This window comes from Gallinula chloropus (genome assembly GCF_964237585.1).
Source record: "Gallinula chloropus genome assembly, chromosome: 19".
In the NCBI taxonomy this organism is placed as follows: domain Eukaryota; kingdom Metazoa; phylum Chordata; class Aves; order Gruiformes; family Rallidae; genus Gallinula; species Gallinula chloropus.
The window spans coordinates 6324973-6347986 of record NC_140104.1 but is presented as its reverse complement, the minus strand read 5'-3'; the positions used below and the strand labels follow the sequence as shown (position 1 = coordinate 6347986).

The 23014-nt window shown below is 61.9% G+C and overlaps 3 protein-coding genes across 3 annotated transcripts; all 3 read right to left on the bottom strand.

Moving 5' to 3' along the window:
• Nucleotides 1-731: 731 nt before the first annotated feature.
• LOC311199030 (coiled-coil domain-containing protein 183-like) lies at nt 732-5957 on the bottom strand (the record flags this gene model as incomplete). The annotated part of the gene is made up of 15 exons (XM_084273075.1): nt 732-844; nt 1231-1327; nt 1568-1693; nt 1824-1983; nt 2152-2312; nt 2557-2657; nt 2744-2804; nt 2953-3081; nt 3445-3567; nt 3691-3795; nt 3923-4090; nt 4201-4260; nt 4376-4503; nt 4607-4744; nt 5717-5957. 15 exons carry the CDS (start codon nt 5955-5957, stop codon nt 732-734), a joined length of 1911 nt encoding a protein of 636 aa, XP_084129201.1.
• A 2573-nt stretch (nt 5958-8530) lies between these two features.
• On the bottom strand, nt 8531-13757 carry LOC311199029 (coiled-coil domain-containing protein 183-like; the record flags this gene model as incomplete). The annotated part of the gene is made up of 15 exons (XM_084273074.1): nt 8531-8643; nt 9031-9127; nt 9368-9493; nt 9624-9783; nt 9952-10112; nt 10357-10457; nt 10544-10604; nt 10753-10881; nt 11245-11367; nt 11491-11595; nt 11723-11890; nt 12001-12060; nt 12176-12303; nt 12407-12544; nt 13517-13757. 15 exons carry the CDS (start codon nt 13755-13757, stop codon nt 8531-8533), a joined length of 1911 nt encoding a protein of 636 aa, XP_084129200.1.
• A 2585-nt stretch (nt 13758-16342) lies between these two features.
• Nucleotides 16343-21785, bottom strand: LOC311199028 (coiled-coil domain-containing protein 183-like; the record flags this gene model as incomplete). The annotated part of the gene is made up of 15 exons (XM_084273073.1): nt 16343-16455; nt 16843-16939; nt 17180-17305; nt 17436-17595; nt 17980-18140; nt 18385-18485; nt 18572-18632; nt 18781-18909; nt 19273-19395; nt 19519-19623; nt 19751-19918; nt 20029-20088; nt 20204-20331; nt 20435-20572; nt 21545-21785. 15 exons carry the CDS (start codon nt 21783-21785, stop codon nt 16343-16345), a joined length of 1911 nt encoding a protein of 636 aa, XP_084129199.1.
• Nucleotides 21786-23014: the final 1229 nt, after the last annotated feature.

Genomic DNA, 23014 nt, shown 5'->3' with positions numbered 1-23014 from the left:
ATTGTGGCATGGGGAGGGGCAGAGACTAGGGGAATGGGGGTTTGGGTCAGTTGGTTTCCTCCTTGCCTGGTGACGGGGGGGGGGGGGGGGGGGGGAATTCATTCCTCTCACCCTTCCCCAGCTGCACAGGGACTCAGCCCACGGTGCAGGGAACAGCGTGGGGCTGTGGCCTCGCTGGTGTTTCTGCCCCGTGGAGGCTGCGAGCTCACAGCAGGGAAAAGCAGGTCCATTACTGCCCTCCTGAGCAGGGCTCTGGTGCTCCTGGGGCAGAGGAGAGCAGGGGACCCAGAGGTGAGCAGCAAGGGCTCCCCTCCCCGCGCTCCAGCAGCCCCCTGGTTTTCCAGGGACAGGGGGCCCAGGAAGGTGTTGATCCCAAAGGGTCACAGGGGGTAGAAAGGCAGACTGTCCCCCGGGCTTTGCTCTGGCCAGGAGAGCTGTTGCCACCCCAGCCCATCCCCACCTCTGCAGGGAGAGGGGCTGGATGAAGGGCAAGGGCACGAAAAGATGGGATGGGGCTGCCTGTAAAGCCAGCTCTGCACCCCTCAGGTTTTGCACCCTGTGTCCCAGAGGGAAGATACAACGTGAGACCTTGTAATACAGCAACACCACAGGCTTGGGAACAATGAAAGACATCTGCTCTTATTAAACCAGCTGGGAAGGGGAACAAGGGGAAGCTGAGGGCTCCAAAGCACAAGGAGGGGTCTGATGGAGCCACAGCATCCAAGAGACCACTAGTTCTTCCTCTTGCTTTTCTTTTTGAGCTGTATCAGGCGCTGTCCCCGCCTCTTGATGTCTTCCCTGGTGAGGACAACGCCGTGGTCTTTCCCATCATATTCAAAGGGGTCTGGAGGAGAAAATGGAGAGGAGAGGGCTGAGGAGAGGCACTGGGGCCACCTCCCCTCAGCCCATGTCCCAGGGAGAGCCGGCATGTTTTGAAGGGCTGGTGGCATCACAGGGAACCCTTGGGCTGAGCCCTCTGGCACAGGCACTACGGACTAGTGAGGCTCTGCCTCCCTTAGCAGCCCCGTGTGCCCGGCCCATCAGCGACACTGCTGGGGCTTCTCATGGAGGTCTGGAGTCTCAGCGCTTCCTCCAAGAGCATCTGACAGGAGGGGCCATAGCTCATGGGCTGGGGTTTGCTGGGACAGTGGGAGACAGCCCCCCCAGAAATCCCAGCGGGCAGGGGCTGGCTCAGTTGCTGTGGGATGTGTCCTGGCTCTGCTCTCCTACCTTGGGCGCTGCTGCCTCCCTCATCCAAGGAAATCTTCAGGTTCTGTGTGTCATCGGCAGTGGCCTTCTCCACCAGATTCCTGACCTTCACAAAAACCTGGGAAAGACACCCTGGGTTAACTGATGGATGGGAGGTGGGAGGAAAGACCCCGAGCCCGGGGTGCCCCACGTAGATGTCCCTGAGGGGGACACCCTGCAGTGCCCTGGGCTGCCTGGTGCTGAGCTGCTCCATGGCTCTTCCCTGGGGCCTTCTGCATCCTCCCAGCTGGGATGGGCCACCCAGGAGAGCCCCGGCTGGGTCCTCCAAAACCCTGGCAGGGACAGAGCCCCCACACACCTCGTTCCTCTCAGTCAGAGTGTGGCTGTCATGGGGCAGGTCGGCCACGCGCTGCTTCAGGTGCCGCAGCTTCTGCTCGCAGTGCCGGAGCTTCTCTTCCAGCCCCAAGGCCTTGACATACTCCTTCTGGAGCCAGAGAGAGAAGCAGCAGGTTGGTGGTGAAAACGAGCCCCGTGGGGAGATGGGGGCTGCACCAGGTGGCCTTGGGACACCAAGCCCTGGCTGGGGCTGTGTCACCCTGGTGCTGCACAGGTACCTGGCCGGGCACTGAGACGCCGTGCAGACGGATGGCGAGGTTGTCAAGGCCATCTTCAAACTGCATCAGCACCTTCTGCTTCTGCATCAGCCGGGCTTTCAGCTGCTCCAGCTTAGATTCTTCGTGCCGCAGGCTCATCAGCATCTCCTCCTCCAATGTCCTGCAGCCAAACACATTCACATCCATACGACCGCACAGGGGTGCAGGGACACCCCAAAGCTGGTGTGAAGGCTGCTCCCGTTGCCCCCCTGCCCTCCCCCAGAACTGCAGACCAGGGGTGCTGCCTGCAGCCCGCCTGCAGCCCTGCTGCCACTGCCCATGCCCCAACCTGGCTGTGTTGGGGGCCTGGCTAAACTTCAGCTGGGCTTGCTTCAGCTCCAGCTCCTTCAGGGTCTCCTCCAGCACCCGCTTCTTCTCCCAGTGCTCCCGCAGGCAGTTGTCCAAGTCCTGTGAGCACTTGTGCTGATCCTGGAGCCTGATGGGGATGTCCTGGCCAGGGGAGAGGACAGGGACTCAGCCCACGGTGCAGGGAACAGCGTGGGGCTGTGGCCTCGCCGGCGTTTCTGCCCCGTGGAGGCTGCGAGCTCACAGCAGAGAAAAGCAGGTCCATCGCTGCCCTCCTGAGCAGGGCTCTGGGGCTCCCAGGGCAGAGAAGAGGAGAGGACCCACAGGTGAGAGCAAGGGCTCCCCTCCTTGTGCTCCAGCAGCCCCCCTGGATGGGTCTTGACCTTACCCAGAGGAGGGAGCACTGCACCGCAGCCTTGGTCTTCTCCATCTGCTCCGTCAGCAGGGCTTCTCGCTCCATCTGGGCCTTGGCAGCCTCTGCTTCGGTGTCTGGGTTGGGGGGGGAAGTGTGAGGGGTCCTTCCTGCCAGCTGGCACCCCTGCATCCCACCCCCCTGTGCCCCACCAGGCACTCACCCACCAGCGAGTCCTGTGAGTGCCGGGCCGCGAAGTCCATGCCGAGCTCATCCCGGGCCTGCTGCAAGGATGGTCATTGTCACCCCCGAGCTGCCAGCACCTGGGGAGAGCTGGCCCTGCTGCCCCCCACATCCAGCCTCCCATGGGGGGTCAGCAGTGATGCCTGTTGTCTGCCCGCAGCCTGTCCTGCACCCCGTGCCCCAGCTCACCGCTTTTGGATGCTTTCCACACACGTCCTTCAGCCACTGCCTGTCCCTGGGCACCTTCAGGGCGGCCAGGGAGCGGTTCCTGAGCTCTCTCTTAGCCTGGAACTGGCTTTTCATCCCTGCCATGTTCACCTGGAGCACATCAGAGAAAGGAGAAGGGGCTGCCAAAGCTGGGAAGGACTTTAGTGAGCCAGCTGAGCTTCTGGGATGGCCAGGGTCAGAAACGCCCCCCCCTGCCCCTGTGTAAACAGGCTGAGAGGGAAACTGGGCCAGGTTGACTGGAGGATGGGACGTGCTGCCTTCCCCATGTCCGGGGCTTCTGTTGGGCTGTACCCAGCCTGGCCCACGGGAAGGATGCGGGAGGAGCTATGGAGGCAGCTGGGGGCTGTGGGCAAGCCCAGCTCAGTCTCTTGCTCTTTAGAGCAGGGTGATGCACCAGCATGAGTGGCATTACTGGGGTGGGAGAGGGCTCCAGCATGCCCTGGACCATCTCACCTTGGCTGCCTCGGCAGCTCTGAGAGTGTGCGAGGCCGTGAGCTCCATGTCCTCCAGCTCCCGGCGGTAGGTCTCGGTCATCCCGCACAGGAGGTCCAGGTGCCGAGGCAGGTGGGCCAGGTCCTGGGACACACAGGGAGCCACCGCTCGTCACCTCAGCGAGCCCCAGGGGTGCCCTGCATGCCGTGACAGGGAAAGGTGGGGAGCAGGGCGGGTGGGAGGACGGCAGCCTGAGGAGGGGCTCACCTCCCTCAGGATATCCCGCATCGCCAGGTACAGGCTGTTCATCTTCTGCGCGGCGTGGTCTTTCACCACCATCTTCCCTATGTTGTTCTCCAGCTGGTGAATTGTCTGGAGAAGAGACGGGATTTGGGCAGGGGCTTACCCCACAAGCCAAGCCCGGCACTCACCCTGGGGCACTGGGGTGGGACTAAAGCTCCCTGTGGGTGCTGCCCCCCCAAGAAGGGGTCCTGGGTACCTGCATCTGCCGCTGGTACTGCCTGCCATCGGCCGTGGCACTCTTCAGCTGCTGCAGCTGCCTCTGCAGCTCCTCCAGGGTCTGGCGCCGCTGCCACACCTTGCATTGCAGCAAGTTGTACTTCCTGACGCGGGCATAGACCTCAGCCCGCAACTTCTCCAGGCCCAGCTGTTGGAGGACACAAGGGATTGACTGCCAGGCTGCAGGCACGGCTCACCGGGCACCCCTGGGAGAAGGGGGGGCTGCAGCAACCCCTGCCCACCCACCCCTCCTCGTACCTCAAATGTCTTCCTGGCTGCAATTGCCCTGCATGCCTCCGCCAAGGTGATCTTGCTGCGCTGTGGGTGGCAGAGGGGCAGCAAGAACCATCACCACCAGCCCGGGGATGGTCACATCCTGCTCCTGGAGAGGAGCTGGCTCTGCAGGCCAGCACAAGGGGGGTTCAGCACCTACCGGGGCCCCCCGCAAGGTGTCCAGGGTCTGGGTGTCCTTCTGCACCACCTCGCGCAGCCGGGGGAGCAGCTCCCGGGTCTCAGCCAGCTTCTCCTCACATGCCTGCGACAGGAGCTTCCGCCCTTGCTCTGGAGGACAGAAGGTGCCGTTAGTCCCACACGGGTACAGTCAGTGCTGTGCAGGACAGTGGGACAGCCCCCCACTCGCCCCGCGAAGCCCAAGGGGCAGCACCTCGCAAGACGGTGACGTCCCGCAGGTCCTGGACGCGCTGGCTGAGGCTGCCCTTCAACTGCGGGAAGCGGGACCTCCCCTGCTCAGCCATCGCCACCCGTGGCATCATCCCCACCCGCAGACGCTTCCTCCCCGCTCCTGCGGATGGGATAAATGGCGAGTCCTGAGCTGCCCCAGCAGCGGAGGGCAGGCTGGGCAGCTGGCACACCAGCTCTGTTTGACGTCACAGTGGATACGGCGCTTGCCCCCCGCCCAACACCTCACAAAGGGCGAGTGCAGGGGCCCAATCGCCTCCCCAGACCTACTGTCCTCGCTGTGTCTGACACAAGCCAGGATGCTGTTGACCTTCTTGGCCACCCGGGCACAGTGCTGGCTCATATTGGGCAGTCACCTGACACCCCCAGGTCCTTCTCCGCCAGCTGCTCTGCCCCAGCCCGTGTCACTGCTCAGGGTCATTATGTTCCAATCTCAGGACTCTGCCCTTGGCCTTCTTAGGCGGCGGTGGGGTGAGGAGCACCCCAAACTCTCCTTATCCCAACCCACCAGGTTTTGGTTTCTTGGGTTTTCTTCTCCCTCCATTTCCCCCTCCCTCAATTTCCACAACCCCTCCCGCTCTGTTAAAGAACAAGCGGCTGTGTGGTGCCCGGCTCTTGCCTGGGGCAAAACCACGACAGGTGGTTCCCATCCCTTCTCATCGACCCACCAATGCCATAAGCAATGCCAACCCCTAATTACCTGTTGAGAAATTAACAAGCTGCCTCTCCACAAGAAAAATCCTTCCTGTCTGATGGGTGGAAAATGACTCGGGAAGGAAATTGCCATCCCAGCACCAGGCTCCTCAGTGTTACTTGTCGTGTAACCAAGGAGGATCACAGACTAGTATTTAGAAAGCTAAATGCCCCCTGCCAAAGGACAGGCCTGACCCGCCATGGAAACAGAGTAGGAATGGTCTGTGTCGGCCCAGAGAAGTGTGGGTGGTGTAGGAGAGTCACTGCGAAGAGGAATCAGGCAGCGCTTCTGCTCAGAGTGAAGCCTCAACCTCTGTGCAATAAAGGCAGAATCTCCTCACCAGCGTGCAAACCAGCCCCTGGTTTAGAGTCTCTGGTACACCTGCAGCTTCGTTCATCTTCTGGTAACCCGTGGGAAAGGTCCGGGCCCGGGTTGGGAAGCCGCAGCCGCGGTGGTTTGGAGTCCCGTCGCCCCGCGATAGAGCTCCGGGAAGGGCCATTCGGCTGGACCCGGCAGCCCCGGCCGCACGGCCGCGGTGGGTCGCTGGAGGCCGAGTTACCCGTGAGCCGGCGGCGGGCCCGGGCAGGCGGGAGGGCCGAGCGTACCCTGTTCCTGGGTGCATCCAGCCCGGCACGGCCAGCCGGCCCGGGCAGGGCCTGTCCCGCTCTGGCCTGCGCTGGGGCGGCCTCAGCCCGAGTCCTGGGGTTGGGTTTGGGCGCCAGAGGACAGGAGGGAAGCGACTGGGAGAGTGCCCAGAAGAGGGCAGCGAGGATGGGGAAGGAGGGGAAGGCTCCCGAGGAAAGGCTGAAGTCCCTGGGTTTGTCCAGCCTGGAGAAGAAGAGGCTGAGGGGAGGCCTCGCTGGGGTCGGTGGCTGCCTGCCGAGGGGAGCGAAGGGGCAGGTGCTGATCTCCTCTCTTTGGGGGCCAGGGATGGAAGCCGAGGGAACGGCGTGAAGCTGAGCCAGGGGAGGTTTAGACTGGGTGTCAGGAAGAGGTTCTGTCCTGAAAGGGGGGGGTCAGGCGCTGGCAAAGGCCCAGCCCCGAGCTGGGCTCAGGGCAAGAAGCGTCTGGACGATGTGCTCAGTGCCATCTCTGGCTTGGCTGGGCCTGTGGAGCTGGGAGTTGGGCTCCATGGGCCTTCTGGGACCCTTCCAACTCAGGAGATTCTGGGCTTTCAGCCCAGCTGTGCAACTCTGGGTCGGAGCTGCTGTGGTCATCTGCCTGGTGCCTTGTGTTCAGCAGCAGCTCTCTTGGGATGATCTTCCCATTGCGATGGAGCTTCTTGGCTCCGGAGATCTGCATGTTTACAAAGTTGAGACCCACACAGAGCAGCGGGTGTTTCAGAAGGGTTTTCACTTTCAGGTGCTGCCAAAGCACAAGGGTTTCTCCTTTCCTTGTAAGAGACCTGCCCTCTATCAGGCAAACCCAGAGATCCCGTGTGGCAGACCAAACCCTTAGTTTGAGGACACAGATGAATTCTGTTTCCACACCTGTGAGGTGGAGGCTCCTTGGTTAACTTTTGCTGCTGCCTGTTTAGCCAAAAGCTGTTTTCTGTAGAGCCTGAGAACAGCTAATGGCCCGGTGGCCACAGCGGGTGTTTCTTACCAGAGAGGCAGACTGTAGGTTTGTAACTTGAACTTGGAGAGTTAGTGGAAATATTTTTATCCCTCCACAACTGTTCTCAATAAACACGGCTGACCCGGCTTGTCTGCAACCCTGAGGCGCTTCCACGCAGGGGGTGGGCACCACACAGCCCCCGGGCAGGCAAGGATGGGGGGCTCACTGTGCCCATCCTCATGGCCTCTGGCTCCTGCTTCTCTGGCAAAGGCTCAGATGGGATATTGGGGGGCTTCTGCTGCATGCACGTTGATGGTGGGCTTGGGGGTGGGTGGGAGAGGACCTTGTCACCACCCACTGTGCTGGCTTGGGGTCCCAATGGCCCCCAGCCCTGCTGGCACTGGGGCTGTGGTGGGAAGTGGGGAGCAAAGAGGGAAGCCTGAGCTGGGGGAGGGAACAGCACACTGCCTGCTGCCATCGGCACCATCAGGTCCCCGTGGTGGGTAGGGTCCTGCTGGGGGGCACTGTGGGCACTGTGCACGGCTGGGTCACCCCCAGTACCAATGCCCAGTTCCTCCACTTTGGCTTCTGTGGTGGTTTGGCCAAGTCTGGAGGCCAGACAACCACCAAAGCCGGTCCATGACTCCCCTTTTCAACTGAACAGAGGAGAAAATAGATCTCGAGAGGCTCAGGAGTGGAGGGAAGGCCAGGGAGAGATCATTCTGCAATCAGCATCATGGGCAGACCACAGAATAAAGGAAAAACACCGCTCTAATTTATTACACTGCCCTGCACACAGTGACAACAGTCGGATGAGAAGCGCTGACAGACCTTTAACACAGCTCCCCCCTCAGCCCTCCCTTCTCAGCAGACTTCAGCTAGGATTTCTCTCCCTACTTCCCCCCTATTGTGGCATGGGGAGGGGCAGAGACTAGGGGAATGGGGGTTTGGGTCAGTTGGTTTCCTCCTTGCCTGGTGACGGGGGGGCGGTGGGGGGGGGGGCATTCATTCCTCTCACCCTTCCCCAGCCGCAGAGGGACTCAGCCCACGGTGCAGGGAACAGCGTGGGGCTGTGGCCTCGCTGGTGTTTCTGCCCCGTGGAGGCTGCGAGCTCACAGCAGGGAAAAGCAGGTCCATTGCTGCCCTCCTGAGCAGGGCTCTGGTGCTCCTGGGGCAGAGGAGAGCAGGGGACCCAGAGGTGAGCAGCAAGGGCTCCCCTCCCCGCGCTCCAGCAGCCCCCTGGTTTTCCAGGGACAGGGGGCCCAGGAAGGTGTTGATCCCAAAGGGTCACAGGGGGTAGAAAGCCAGACTGTCCCCCGGGCTTTGCTCTGGCCAGGAGAGCTGTTGCCACCCCAGCCCATCCCCACCTCTGCAGGGAGAGGGGCTGGATGAAGGGCAAGGGCACGAAAAGATGGGATGGGGCTGCCTGTAAAGCCAGCTCTGCACCCCTCAGGTTTTGCACCCTGTGTCCCAGAGGGAAGATACAACGTGAGACCTTGTAATACAGCAACACCACAGGCTTGGGAGCAATGAAAGACATCTGCTTTTATTAAACCAGCTGGGAAGAGGAACAAGGGGAAGCTGAGGCCTCCAAAGCACAAGGAGGGGTCTGATGGAGCCACAGCATCCAAGAGACCACTAGTTCTTCCTCTTGCTTTTCTTTTTGAGCTGTATCAGGCGCTGTCCCCGCCTCTTGATGTCTTCCCTGGTGAGGACAACGCCGTGGTCTTTCCCATCATATTCAAAGGGGTCTGGAGGAGAAAATGGAGAGGAGAGGGCTGAGGAGAGGCACTGGGGCCACCTCCCCTCAGCCCATGTCTCAGGGAGAGCCGGCATGTTTTGAAGGGCTGGTGGCATCACAGGGAACCCTTGGGCTGAGCCCTCTGGCACAGGCACTACGGACTAGTGAGGCTCTGCCTCCCTTAGCAGCCCCGTGTGCCCGGCCCATCAGCGACACTGCTGGGGCTTCTCATGGAGGTCTGGAGTCTCAGCGCTTCCTCCAAGAGCATCTGACAGGAGGGGCCATAGCTCATGGGCTGGGGTTTGCTGGGACAGAGGGAGACAGCCCCCCCAAGAAATCCCAGCGGGCAGGGGCTGGCTCAGTCGCTGTGGGATGTGTCCTGGCTCTGCTCTCCTACCTTGGGCGCTGCTGCCTCCCTCATCCAAGGAAATCTTCAGGTTCTGTGTGTCATCGGCAGTGGCCTTCTCCACCAGATTCCTGACCTTCACAAAAACCTGGGAAAGACACCCTGGGTTAACTGATGGATGGGAGGTGGGAGGAAAGACCCCGAGCCCGGGGTGCCCCACGTAGATGTCCCTGAGGGGGACACCCTGCAGTGCCCTGGGCTGCCTGGTGCTGAGCTGCTCCATGGCTCTTCCCTGGGGCCTTCTGCATCCTCCCAGCTGGGATGGGCCACCCAGGAGAGCCCCGGCTGGGTCCTCCAAAACCCTGGCAGGGACAGAGCCCCCCCACACCTCGTTCCTCTCAGTCAGAGTGTGGCTGTCATGGGGCAGGTCGGCCACGCGCTGCTTCAGGTGCCGCAGCTTCTGCTCGCAGTGCCGGAGCTTCTCTTCCAGCCCCAAGGCCTTGACATACTCCTTCTGGAGCCAGAGAGAGAAGCAGCAGGTTGGTGGTGAAAACGAGCCCCGTGGGGAGATGGGGGCTGCACCAGGTGGCCTTGGGACACCAAGCCCTGGCTGGGGCTGTGTCACCCTGGTGCTGCACAGGTACCTGGCCGGGCACTGAGACGCCGTGCAGACGGATGGCGAGGTTGTCAAGGCCATCTTCAAACTGCATCAGCACCTTCTGGTTCTGCATCAGCCGGGCTTTCAGCTGCTCCAGCTTAGATTCTTCGTGCCGCAGGCTCATCAGCATCTCCTCCTCCAATGTCCTGCAGCCAAACACATTCACATCCATACGACCGCACAGGGGTGCAGGGACACCCCAAAGCTGGTGTGAAGGCTGCTCCCGTTGCCCCCCTGCCCTCCCCCAGAACTGCAGACCAGGGGTGCTGCCTGCAGCCCGCCTGCAGCCCTGCTGCCACTGCCCATGCCCCAACCTGGCTGTGTTGGGGGCCTGGCTAAACTTCAGCTGGGCTTGCTTCAGCTCCAGCTCCTTCAGGGTCTCCTCCAGCGCCCGCTTCTTCTCCCAGTGCTCCCGCAGGCAGTTGTCCAAGTCCTGTGAGCACTTGTGCTGATCCTGGAGCCTGATGGGGATGTCCTGGCCAGGGGAGAGGACAGGGACTCAGCCCACGGTGCAGGGAACAGCGTGGGGCTGTGGCCTCGCCGGCGTTTCTGCACTGTGGAGGCTGCGAGCTCACAGCAGAGAAAAGCAGGTCCATCGCTGCCCTCCTGAGCGGGGCTCTGGGGCTCCCAGGGCAGAGAAGAGGAGAGGACCCACAGGTGAGAGCAAGGGCTCCCCTCCTTGTGCTCCAGCAGCCCCCCTGGATGGGTCTTGACCTTACCCAGAGGAGGGAGCACTGCACCGCAGCCTTGGTCTTCTCCATCTGCTCCGTCAGCAGGGCTTCTCGCTCCATCTGGGCCTTGGCAGCCTCTGCTTCGGTGTCTGGGTTGGGGGGGGAAGTGTGAGGGGTCCTTCCTGCCAGCTGGCACCCCTGCATCCCACCCCCCTGTGCCCCACCAGGCACTCACCCACCAGCGAGTCCTGTGAGTGCCGGGCCGCGAAGTCCATGCTGAGCTCATCCCGGGCCTGCTGCAAGGATGGTCATTGTCAGCCCCGAGCTGCCAGCACCTGGGGAGAGCTGGCCCTGCTGCCCCCCACATCCAGCCTCCCATGGGGGGTCAGCAGTGATGCCTGTTGTCTGCCCGCAGCCCGTCCTGCACCCCGTGCCCCAGCTCACCGCTTTTGGATGCTTTCCACACACGTCCTTCAGCCACTGCCTGTCCCTGGGCACCTTCAGGGCGGCCAGGGAGCGGTTCCTGAGCTCTCTCTTAGCCTGGAACTGGCTTTTCATCCCTGCCATGTTCACCTGGAGCACATCAGAGAAAGGAGAAGGGGCTGCCAAAGCTGGGAAGGACTTTAGTGAGCCAGCTGAGCTTCTGGGATGGCCAGGGTCAGAAACGCCCCCCCCTGCCCCTGTGTAAACAGGCTGAGAGGGAAACTGGGCCAGGTTGACTGGAGGATGGGATGTACTGCCTTCCCCATGTCCGGGGCTTCTGTTGGGCTGTACCCAGCCTGGCCCACGGGAAGGATGCAGGAGGAGCTATGGAGGCAGCTGGGGGCTGTGGGCAAGCCCAGCTCAGTCTCTTGCTCTTTAGAGCAGGGTGATGCACCAGCATGAGTGGCATCGCTGGGGTGGGAGAGGGCTCCAGCATGCCCTGGACCATCTCACCTTGGCTGCCTCGGCAGCTCTGAGAGTGTGCGAGGCCGTGAGCTCCATGTCCTCCAGCTCCCGGCGGTAGGTCTCGGTCATCCCGCACAGGAGGTCCAGGTGCCGAGGCAGGTGGGCCAGGTCCTGGGACACACAGGGAGCCACCGCTCGTCACCTCACCGAGCCCCAGGGGTGCCCTGCATGCCGTGGCAGGGAAAGGTGGGGAGCAGGGCGGGTGGGAGGACGGCAGCCTGAGGAGGGGCTCACCTCCCTCAGGATATCCCGCATCGCCAGGTACAGGCTGTTCATCTTCTGCGCGGCGTGGTCTTTCACCACCATCTTCCCTATGTTGTTCTCCAGCTGGTGAATTGTCTGGAGAAGAGACGGGATTCGGGCAGGGGCTTACCCCACAAGCCAAGCCCGGCACTCACCCTGGGGCACTGGGGTGGGACTAAAGCTCCCTGTGGGTGCTGCCCCCCCAAGAAGGGGTCCTGGGTACCTGCATCTGCCGCTGGTACTGCCTGTCATCGGCCGTGGCACTCTTCAGCTGCTGCAGCCGCCTCTGCAGCTCCTCCAGGGTCTGGCGCCGCTGCCACACCTTGCATTGCAGCAAGTTGTACTTCCTGACGCGGGCATAGACCTCAGCCCGCAACTTCTCCAGGCCCAGCTGTTGGAGGACACAAGGGATTGACTGCCAGGCTGCAGGCACGGCTCACCGGGCACCCCTGGGAGAAGGGGGGGCTGCAGCAACCCCTGCCCACCCACCCCTCCTCGTACCTCGAATGTCTTCCTGGCTGCAATTGCCCTGCATGCCTCCGCCAAGGTGATCTTGCTGCGCTGTGGGTGGCAGAGGGGCAGCAAGAACCATCACCACCAGCCCGGGGATGGTCACATCCTGCTCCTGGAGAGGAGCTGGCTCTGCAGGCCAGCACGAGGGGGGTTCAGCACCTACCGGGACCCCCCGCAAGGTGTCCAGGGTCTGGGTGTCCTTCTGCACCACCTCGCGCAGCCGGGGGAGCAGCTCCCGGGTCTCAGCCAGCTTCTCCTCACATGCCTGCGACAGGAGCTTCCGCCCTTGCTCTGGAGGACAGAAGGTGCCGTTAGTCCCACACGGGTACAGTCAGTGCTGTGCAGGACAGTGGGACAGCCCCCCACTCGCCCCGCGAAGCCCAAGGGGCAGCACCTCGCAAGACGGTGACGTCCCGCAGGTCCTGGACGCGCTGGCTGAGGCTGCCCTTCAACTGCGGGAAGCGGGACCTCCCCTGCTCAGCCATCGCCACCCGTGGCATCATCCCCACCCGCAGACGCTTCCTCCCCGCTCCTGCGGATGGGATAAATGGCGAGTCCTGAGCTGCCCCGGCAGCGGAGGGCAGGCTGGGCAGCTGGCACACCAGCTCTGTTTGACGTCACAGTGGATACGGCGCTTGCCCCCCGCCCAACACCTCACAAAGGGCGAGTGCAGGGGCCCAATCGCCTCCCCAGACCTACTGTCCTCGCTGTGTCTGACACAAGCCAGGATGCTGTTGACCTTCTTGGCCACCCGGGCACAGTGCTGGCTCATATTGGGCAGTCACCTGACACCCCCAGGTCCTTCTCCGCCAGCTGCTCTGCCCCAGCCCGTGTCACTGCTCAGGGTCATTATGTTCCAATCTCAGGACTCTGCCCTTGGCCTTCTTAGGCGGCGGTGGGGTGAGGAGCACCCCAAACTCTCCTTATCCCAACCCACCAGGTGTTGGTTTCTTGGGTTTTCTTCTCCCTCCATTTCCCCCTCCCTCAATTTCCACAACCCCTCCCGCTCTGTTAAAGAACAAGTGGCTGTGTGGTGCCCGGCTCTTGCCTGGGGCAAAACCACGACAGGTGGTTCCCATCCCTTCTCATTGACCCACCAATGCCATAAGCAATGCTAACCCCTAATTACCTGTTGAGAAATTAACAAGCTGCCTCTCCACAAGAAAAATCCTTCCTGTCTGATGGGTGGAAAATGACTCGGGAAGGAAATTGCCATCCCAGCACCAGGCTCCTCAGTGTTACTTGTCGTGTAACCAAGGAGGATCACAGACTAGTATTTAGAAAGCTAAATGCCCCCTGCCAAAGGACAGGCCTGACCCGCCATGGAAACAGAGTAGGAATGGTCTGTGTCGGCCCAGAGAAGTGTGGGTGGTGTAGGAGAGTCACTGCGAAGAGGAATCAGGCAGCGCTTCTGCTCAGAGTGAAGCCTCAACCTCTGTGCAATAAAGGCAGAATCTCCTCACCAGCGTGCAAACCAGCCCCTGGTTTAGAGTCTCTGGTACACCTGCAGCTTCGTTCATCTTCTGGTAACCCGTGGGAAAGGTCCGGGCCCGGGTTGGGAAGCCGCAGCCGCGGTGGTTTGGAGTCCCGTCGCCCCGCGATAGAGCTCCGGGAAGGGCCATTCGGCTGGACCCGGCAGCCCCGGCCGCACGGCCGCGGTGGGTCGCTGGAGGCCGAGTTACCCGTGAGCCGGCAGCGGGCCCGGGCAGGCGGGAGGGCCGAGCGTACCCTGTTCCTGGGTGCATCCAGCCCGGCACGGCCAGCCGGCCCGGGGAGGGCCTGTCCCGCTCTGGCCTGCGCTGGGGCGGCCTCAGCCCGAGTCCTGGGGCTGGGTTTGGGCGCCAGAGGACAGGAGGGAAGCGACTGGGAGAGTGCCCAGAAGAGGGCAGCGAGGATGGGGAAGGAGGGGAAGGCTCCCGAGGAAAGGCTGAAGTCCCTGGGTTTGTCCAGCCTGGAGAAGAAGAGGCTGAGGGGAGGCCTCGCTGGGGTCGGTGGCTGCCTGCCGAGGGGAGCGAAGGGGCAGGTGCTGATCTCCTCTCTTTGGGGGCCAGGGATGGAAGCCGAGGGAACGGCGTGAAGCTGAGCCAGGGGAGGTTTAGACTGGGTGTCAGGAAGAGGTTCTGTCCTGAAAGGGGGGGGTCAGGCGCTGGCACAGGCTCCCCAGGGAAGGGGTCTCAGCCCCGAGCTGGGCTCAGGGCAAGAAGCGTCTGGACGATGTGCTCAGTGCCATCTCTGGCTTGGCTGGGCCTGTGGAGCTGGGAGTTGGGCTCCATGGGCCTTCTGGGACCCTTCCAACTCAGGAGATTCTGGGGTTTCAGCCCAGCTGTGCAATTCTGGGTCGGAGCTGCTGTGGTCATCTGCCTGGTGCCTTGTGTTCAGCAGCAGCTCTCTTGGGATGATCTTCCCATTGCGATGGAGCTTCTTGGCTCCAGAGATCTGCATGTTTACAAAGTTGAGACCCACACAGAGCAGCGGGTGTTTCAGAAGGGTTTTCACTTTCAGGTGCTGCCAAAGCACAAGGGTTTCTCCTTTCCTTGTAAGAGACCTGCCCTCTATCAGGCAAACCCAGAGATCCCATGTGGCAGACCAAACCCTTAGTTTGAGGACACAGATGAATTCTGTTTCCACACCTGTGAGGTGGAGGCTCCTTGGTTAACTTTTGCTGCTGCCTGTTTAGCCAAAAGCTGTTTTCTGTAGAGCCTGAGAACAGCTAATGGCCCGGTGGCCACAGCGGGTGTTTCTTACCAGAGAGGCAGACTGTAGGTTTGTAACTTGAACTTGGAGAGTTAGTGGAAATATTTTTATCCCTCCACAACCGTTCTCAATAAACACGGCTGACCCGGCTTGTCTGCAACCCTGAGGCGCTTCCACGCAGGGGGTGGGCACCCCACAGCCCCCGGGCAGGCAAGGATGGGGGGGCTCACTGTGCCCATCCTCATGGCCTCTGGCTCCTGCTTCTCTGGCAAAGGCTCAGATGGGATATTGGGGGGCTTCTGCTGCATGCACGTTGATGGTGGGCTTGGGGGTGGGTGGGAGAGGACCGTGTCACCACCCACTGTGCTGGCTTGGGGTCCCAATGGCCCCCAGCCCTGCTGGCACTGGGGCTGTGGTGGGAAGTGGGGAGCAAAGAGGGAAGCCTGAGCTGGGGGAGGGAACAGCACACTGCCTGCTGCCATCGGCACCATCAGGTCCCCGTGGTGGGTTGGGTCCTGCTGGGGGGCACTGTGGGCACTATGCACGGCTGGGTCACCCCCAGTACCAATGCCCAGTTCCTCCACTTTGGCTTCTGTGGTGGTTTGGACCTGTCTGGGGGCCAGGCAACCACCAAAGCCGGTCCATGACTCCCCTTTTCAGCTGAACAGAGGAGAAAATAGATCTCGAGAGGCTCAGGAGTGGAGGGAAGGCCAGGGAGAGATCATTCTGCAATCAGCATCATGGGCAGACCACAGAATAAAGGAAAAACACCTCTCTAATTTATTACACTGCCCTGCACACAGTGACAACAGTCGGATGAGAAGCGCTGACAGACCTTTAACACAGCTCCCCCCTCAGCCCTACCTTCTCAGCAGACTTCAGCTAGGATTTCTCTCCCTTCTTCCCCCCTATTGTGGCATGGGGAGGGGCAGAGACTAGGGGAATGGGGGTTTGGGTCAGTTGGTTTCCTCCTTGCCTGGTGACGGGGGGGGGGGGGGGGCATTCATTCCTCTCACCCTTCCCCAGCTGCACAGGGACTCAGCCCACGGTGCAGGGAACAGTGTGGGGCTGTGGCCTCGCTGGTGTTTCTGCCCCGTGGAGGCTGCGAGCTCACAGCAGGGAAAAGCAGGTCCATTGCTGCCCTCCTGAGCAGGGCTCTGGTGCTCCTGGGGCAGAGGAGAGCAGGGGACCCACAGGTGAGCAGCGAGGGCTCCCCTCCCCGCGCTCCAGCAGCCCCCTGGTTTTCCAGGGACAGGGGGCCCAGGAAGGTGTTGATCCCAAAGGGTCACAGGGGGTAGAAAGGCAGACTGTCCCCCGGGCTTTGCTCTGGCCAGGAGAGCTGTTGCCACCCGAGCCCATCCCCACCTCTGCAGGGAGAGGGGCTGGATGAAGGGCAAGGGCACGAAAAGATGGGATGGGGCTGCCTGTAAAGCCAGCTCTGCACCCCTCAGGTTTTGCACCCTGTGTCCCAGAGGGAAGATACAACGTGAGACCTTGTAATACAGCAACACCACAGGCTTGGGAACAATGAAAGACATCTGCTCTTATTAAACCAGCTGGGAAGGGGAACAAGGGGAAGCTGAGGGCTCCAAAGCACAAGGAGGGGTCTGATGGAGCCACAGCATCCAAGAGACCACTAGTTCTTCCTCTTGCTTTTCTTTTTGAGCTGTATCAGGCGCTGTCCCCGCCTCTTGATGTCTTCCCTGGTGAGGACAACGCCGTGGTCTTTCCCATCATATTCAAAGGGGTCTGGAGGAGAAAATGGAGAGGAGAGGGCTGAGGAGAGGCACTGGGGCCACCTCCCCTCAGCCCATGTCCCAGGGAGAGCCGGCATGTTTTGAAGGGCTGGTGGCATCACCGGGAACCCTTGGGCTGAGCCCTCTGGCACAGGCAACTACGGACTAGTGAGGCTCTGCCTCCCTTAGCAGCCCCGTGTGCCCGGCCCATCAGCGACACTGCTGGGGCTTCTCATGGAGGTCTGGACTCTCAGCGCTTCCTCCAAGAGCATCTGACAGGAGGGGCCATAGCTCATGGGCTGGGGTTTGCTGGGACAGTGGGAGACAGCCCCCCCAGAAATCCCAGCGGGCAGGGGCTGGCTCAGTTGCTGTGGGATGTGTCCTGGCTCTGCTCTCCTACCTTGGGCGCTGCTGCCTCCCTCATCCAAGGAAATCTTCAGGTTCTGCGTGTCATCGGCAGTGGCCTTCTCCACCAGATTCCTGACCTTCACAAAAACCTGGGAAAGACACCCTGGGTTAACTGATGGATGGGAGGTGGGAGGAAAGACCCCGAGCCCGGGGTGCCCCATGTAGATGTCCCTGAGGGGGACACCCTGCAGTGCCCTGGGCTGCCTGGTGCTGAGCTGCTCCATGGCTCTTCCCTGGGGCCTTCTGCATCCTCCCAGCTGGGATGGGCCACCCAGGAGAGCCCCGGCTGGGTCCTCCAAAACCCTGGCAGGGACAGAGCCCCCCCACACCTCGTTCCTCTCAGTCAGAGTGTGGCTGTCATGGGGCAGGTCGGCCACGCGCTGCTTCAGGTGCCGCAGCTTCTGCTCGCAGTGCCGGAGCTTCTCTTCCAGCCCCAAGGCCTTGACATACTCCTTCTGGAGCCAGAGAGAGAAGCAGCAGGTTGGTGGTGAAAACGAGCCCCGTGGGGAGATGGGGGCTGCACCAGGTGGCCTTGGGACACCAAGCCCTGGCTGGGGCTGTGTCACCCTGGTGCTGCACAGGTACCTGGCCGGGCACTGAGACGCCGTGCAGACGGATGGCGAGGTTGTCAAGGCCATCTTCAAACTGCATCAGCACCTTCTGCTTCTGCATCAGCCGGGCTTTCAGCTGCTCCAGCTTAGATTCTTCGTGCCGCAGGCTCATCAGCATCTCCTCCTCCAATGTCCTGCAGCCAAACACATTCACATCCATACGACCGCACAGGGGTGCAGGGACACCCCAAAGCTGGTGTGAAGGCTGCTCCCGTTGCCCCCCTGCCCTCCCCCAGAACTGCAGACCAGGGGTGCTGCCTGCAGCCCGCCTGCAGCCCTGCTGCCACTGCCCATGCCAGGCAGGGAGCCAGGGGGCTCCTGGTGCTGCAGTGGGAGCTTCGGGGGTTCTGCCAGGACCAGAGCTGGGGGAACACCCTGCTCAGGAACTTGCGGGGCAGGAAGGGCTGGTGCTGCACTGGCACAGGGGAAGGGGTGACCTATTGGGGCCCCCGTGACACACGTTCCCCCCACCCAGGGAAGTGGCCCAGGTGGCATGTCTGCCCTGACACCAGCAGCACCTGGCTGTGTTGGGAGCCTGGCTAAACTTCAGCTGGGCTTGCTTCAGCTCCAGCTCCTTCAGGGTCTCCTCCAGCGCCCGCTTCTTCTCCCAGTGCTCCCGCAGGCAGTTGTCCAAGTCCTGTGAGCACTTGTGCTGATCCTGGAGCCTGATTGGGATGTCCTGGCCAGGGGAGAGGACAGGGACTCAGCCCACGGTGCAGGGAACAGCGTCGGGCTGTGGCCTCGACGGCGTTTCTGCACTGTGGAGGCTGCGAGCTCACAGCAGAGAAAAGCAGGTCCATCGCTGTCCTCCTGAGCGGGGCTCTGGGGCTCCCAGGGCAGAGAAGAGGAGAGGACCCACAGGTGAGAGCAAGGGCTCCCCTCCTTGTGCTACAGCAGCCCCCCTGGATGGGTCTTGACCTTACCCAGAGGAGGGAGCACTGCACCGCAGCCTTGGTCTTCTCCATCTGCTCCGTCAGCAGGGCTTCTCGCTCCATCTGGGCCTTGGCAGCCTCTGCTTCGGTGTCTGGGTTGGGGGGGGAAGTGTGAGGGGTCCTTCCTGCCAGCTGGCACCCCTGCATCCCACCCCCCTGCGCCCCACCAGGCACTCACCCACCAGCGAGTCCTGTGAGTGCCGGGCCGCGAAGTCCATGCCGAGCTCATCCCGGGCCTGCTGCAAGGATGGTCATTGTCACCCCCGAGCTGCCAGCACCTGGGGAGAGCTGGCCCTGCTGCCCCCCACATCCAGCCTCCCATGGGGGGTCAGCAGTGATGCCTGTTGTCTGCCCGCAGCCTGTCCTGCACCCCGTGCCCCAGCTCACCGCTTTTGGATGCTTTCCAGACACGTCCTTCAGCCACTGCCTGTCCCTGGGCACCTTCAGGGCGGCCAGGGAGCGGTTCCTGAGCTCTCTCTTAGCCTGGAACTGGCTTTTCATGCCTGCCATGTTCACCTGGAGCACATCAGAGAAAGGAGAAGGGGCTGCCAAAGCTGGGAAGGACTTCAGTGAGCCAGCTGAGCTTCTGGGATGGCCAGGGTCAGAAACGCCCCCCCCTGCCCCTGTGTAAACAGGCTGAGAGGGAAACTGGGCCAGGTTGACTGGAGGATGGGATGTACTGCCTTCCCCATGTCCGGGGCTTCTGTTGGGCTGTATCCAGCCTGGCCCACGGGAAGGATGCGGGAGGAGCTATGGAGGCAGCTGGGGGCTGTGGGCAAGCCCAGCTCAGTCTCTTGCTCTTTAGAGCAGGGTGATGCACCAGCATGAGTGGCATCGCTGGGGTGGGAGAGGGCTCCAGCATGCCCTGGACCATCTCACCTTGGCTGCCTCGGCAGCTCTGAGAGTGTGCGAGGCCGTGAGCTCCATGTCCTCCAGCTCCCGGCGGTAGGTCTCGGTCATCCCGCACAGGAGGTCCAGGTGCCGAGGCAGGTGGGCCAGGTCCTGGGACACACAGGGAGCCACCGCTCGTCACCTCACCGAGCCCCAGGGGTGCCCTGCATGTCGTGGCAGGGAAAGGTGGGGAGCAGGGCGGGTGGGAGGACGGCAGCCTGAGGAGGGGCTCACCTCCCTCAGGATATCCCGCATCGCCAGGTACAGACTGTTCATCTTCTGCGCGGCGTGGTCTTTCACCACCATCTTCCCTATGTTGTTCTCCAGCTGGTGAATTGTCTGGAGAAGAGACGGGATTTGGGCAGGGGCTTACCCCACAAGCCAAGCCCGGCACTCACCCTGGGGCACTGGGGTGGGACTAAAGCTCCCTGTGGGTGCTGCCCCCCCAAGAAGGGGTCCTGGGTACCTGCATCTGCCGCTGGTACTGCCTGTCATCGGCCGTGGCACTCTTCAGCTGCTGCAGCCGCCTCTGCAGCTCCTCCAGGGTCTGGCGCCGCTGCCACACCTTGCATTGCAGCAAGTTGTACTTCCTGACGCGGGCATAGACCTCAGCCCGCAACTTCTCCAGGCCCAGCTGTTGGAGGACACAAGGGATTGACTGCCAGGCTGCAGGCACGGCTCACCGGGCACCCCTGGGAGAAGGGGGGGCTGCAGCAACCCCTGCCCACCCACCCCTCCTCGTACCTCAAATGTCTTCCTGGCTGCAATTGCCCTGCATGCCTCCGCCAAGGTGATCTTGCTGCGCTGTGGGTGGCAGAGGGGCAGCAAGAACCATCACCACCAGCCCGGGGATGGTCACATCCTGCTCCTGGAGAGGAGCTGGCTCTGCAGGCCAGCACGAGGGGGGTTCAGCACCTACCGGGGCCCCCCGCAAGGTGTCCAGGGTCTGGGTGTCCTTCTGCACCACCTCGCGCAGCCGGGGGAGCAGCTCCCGGGTCTCAGCCAGCTTCTCCTCACATGCCTGCGACAGGAGCTTCCGCCCTTGCTCTGGAGGACAGAAGGTGCCGTTAGTCCCACACGGGTACAATCAGTGCTGTGCAGGACAGTGGGACAGCCCCCCACTCGCCCCGCGAAGCCCAAGGGGCAGCACCTCGCAAGACGGTGACGTCCCGCAGGTCCTGGACGCGCTGGCTGAGGCTGCCCGTCAACTGCGGGAAGCGGGACCTCCCCTGCTCAGCCATCGCCACCCGTGGCATCATCCCCACCCGCAGACGCTTCCTCCCCGCTCCTGCGGATGGGATAAATGGCGAGTCCTGAGCTGCCCCAGCAGCGGAGGGCAGGCTGGGCAGCTGGCACACCAGCTCTGTTTGACGTCACAGTGGATACGGCGCTTGCCCCCCGCCCAACACCTCACAAAGGGCGAGTGCAGGGGCCCAATCGCCTCCCCAGACCTACTGTCCTCGCTGTGTCTGACACAAGCCAGGATGCTGTTGACCTTCTTGGCCACCCGGGCACAGTGCTGGCTCATATTGGGCAGTCACCTGACACCCCCAGGTCCTTCTCCGCCAGCTGCTCTGCCCCAGCCCGTGTCACTGCTCAGGGTCATTATGTTCCAATCTCAGGACTCTGCCCTTGGCCTTCTTAGGCGGCGGCGGGGTGAGGAGCACCCCAAACTCTCCTTATCCCAACCCACCAGGTTTTGGTTTCTTGGGTTTTCTTCTCCCTCCATTTCCCCCTCCCTCAATTTCCACAACCCCTCCCGCTCTGTTCAAGAACAAGTGGCTGTGTGGTGCCCGGCTCTTGCCTGGGGCAAAACCACGACAGATGGTTCCCATCCCTTCTCATGGACCCACCAATGCCATAAGCAATGCCAACACCTAATTACCTGTTGAGAAATTAACAAGCTGCCTCTCCACAAGAAAAATCCTTCCTGTCTGATGGGTGGAAAATGACTCGGGAAGGAAATTGCCATCCCAGCACCAGGCTCCTCAGTGTTACTTGTCGTGTAACCAAGGAGGATCACAGACTAGTATTTAGAAAGCTAAATGCCCCCTGCCAAAGGACAGGCCTGACCCGCCATGGAAACAGAGTAGGAATGGTCTGTGTCGGCCCAGAGAAGTGTGGGTGGTGTAGGAGAGTCACTGCGAAGAGGAATCAGGCAGCGCTTCTGCTCAGAGTGCAGCCTCAACCTCTGTGCAATAAAGGCAGAATCTCCTCACCAGTGTGCAAACCAGCCCCTGGTTTAGAGTCTCTGGTACACCTGCAGCTTCGTTCATCTTCTGGTAACCCGTGGGAAAGGTCCGGGCCCGGGTTGGGAAGCCGCAGCCGCGGTGGTTTGGAGTCCCGTCGCCCCGCGATAGAGCTCCGGGAAGGGCCATTCGGCTGGACCCGGCAGCCCCGGCCGCACGGCTGCGGTGGGTCGCTGGAGGCCGAGTTACCCGTGAGCCGGCAGCGGGCCCGGGCAGGCGGGAGGGCCGAGCGTACCCTGTTCCTGGGTGCATCCGGCCCGGCACGGCCAGCCGGCCCGGGGAGGGCCTGTCCCGCTCTGGCCTGCGCTGGGGCGGCCTCAGCCCGAGTCCTGGGGTTGGGTTTGGGCGCCAGAGGACAGGAGGGAAGTGACTGGGAGAGTGCCCAGAAGAGGGCAGCGAGGATGGGGAAGGAGGGGAAGGCTCCCGAGGAAAGGCTGAAGTCCCTGGGTTTGTCCAGCCTGGAGAAGAAGAGGCTGAGGGGAGGCCTCGCTGGGGTCGGTGGCTGCCTGCCGAGGGGAGCGAAGGGGCAGGTGCTGATCTCCTCTCTTTGGGGGCCAGGGATGGAAGCCGAGGGAACGGCGTGAAGCTGAGCCAGGGGAGGTTTAGACTGGGTGTCAGGAAGAGGTTCTGTCCTGAAAGGGGGGGGTCAGGCGCTGGCACAGGCTCCCCAGGGAAGGGGTCCCAGCCCCGAGCTGGGCTCAGGGCAAGAAGCATCTGGACGATGTGCTCGGTGCCATCTCTGGCTTGGCTGGGCCTGTGGAGCTGGGAGTTGGGCTCCATGGGCCTTCTGGGACCCTTCCAACTCAGGAGATTCTGGGCTTTCAGCCCAGCTGTGCAACTCTGGGTCGGAGCTGCTGTGGTCATCTGCCTGGTGCCTTGTGTTCAGCAGCAGCTCTCTTGGGATGATCTTCCCATTGCGATGGAGCTTCTTGGCTCCAGAGATCTGCATGTTTACAAAGTTGAGACCCACACAGAGCAGCGGGTGTTTCAGAAGGGTTTTCACTTTCAGGTGCTGCCAAAGCACAAGGGTTTCTCCTTTCCTTGTAAGAGACCTGCCCTCTATCAGGCAAACCCAGAGATCCCGTGTGGCAGACCAAACCCTTAGTTTGAGGACACAGATGAATTCTGTTTCCACACCTTGTGAGGTGGAGGCTCCTTGGTTAACTTTTGCTGCTGCCTGTTTAGCCAAAAGCTGTTTTCTGTAGAGCCTGAGAACAGCTAATGGCCCGGTGGCCACAGCGGGTGTTTCTTACCAGAGAGGCAGACTGTAGGTTTGTAACTTGAACTTGGAGAGTTAGTGGAAATATTTTTATCCCTCCACAACCGTTCTCAATAAACACGGCTGACCCGGCTTGTCTGCAACCCTGAGGCGCTTCCACGCAGGGGGTGGGCACCCCACAGCCCCCGGGCAGGCAAGGATGGGGGGGCTCACTGTGCCCATCCTCATGGCCTCTGGCTCCTGCTTCTCTGGCAAAGGCTCA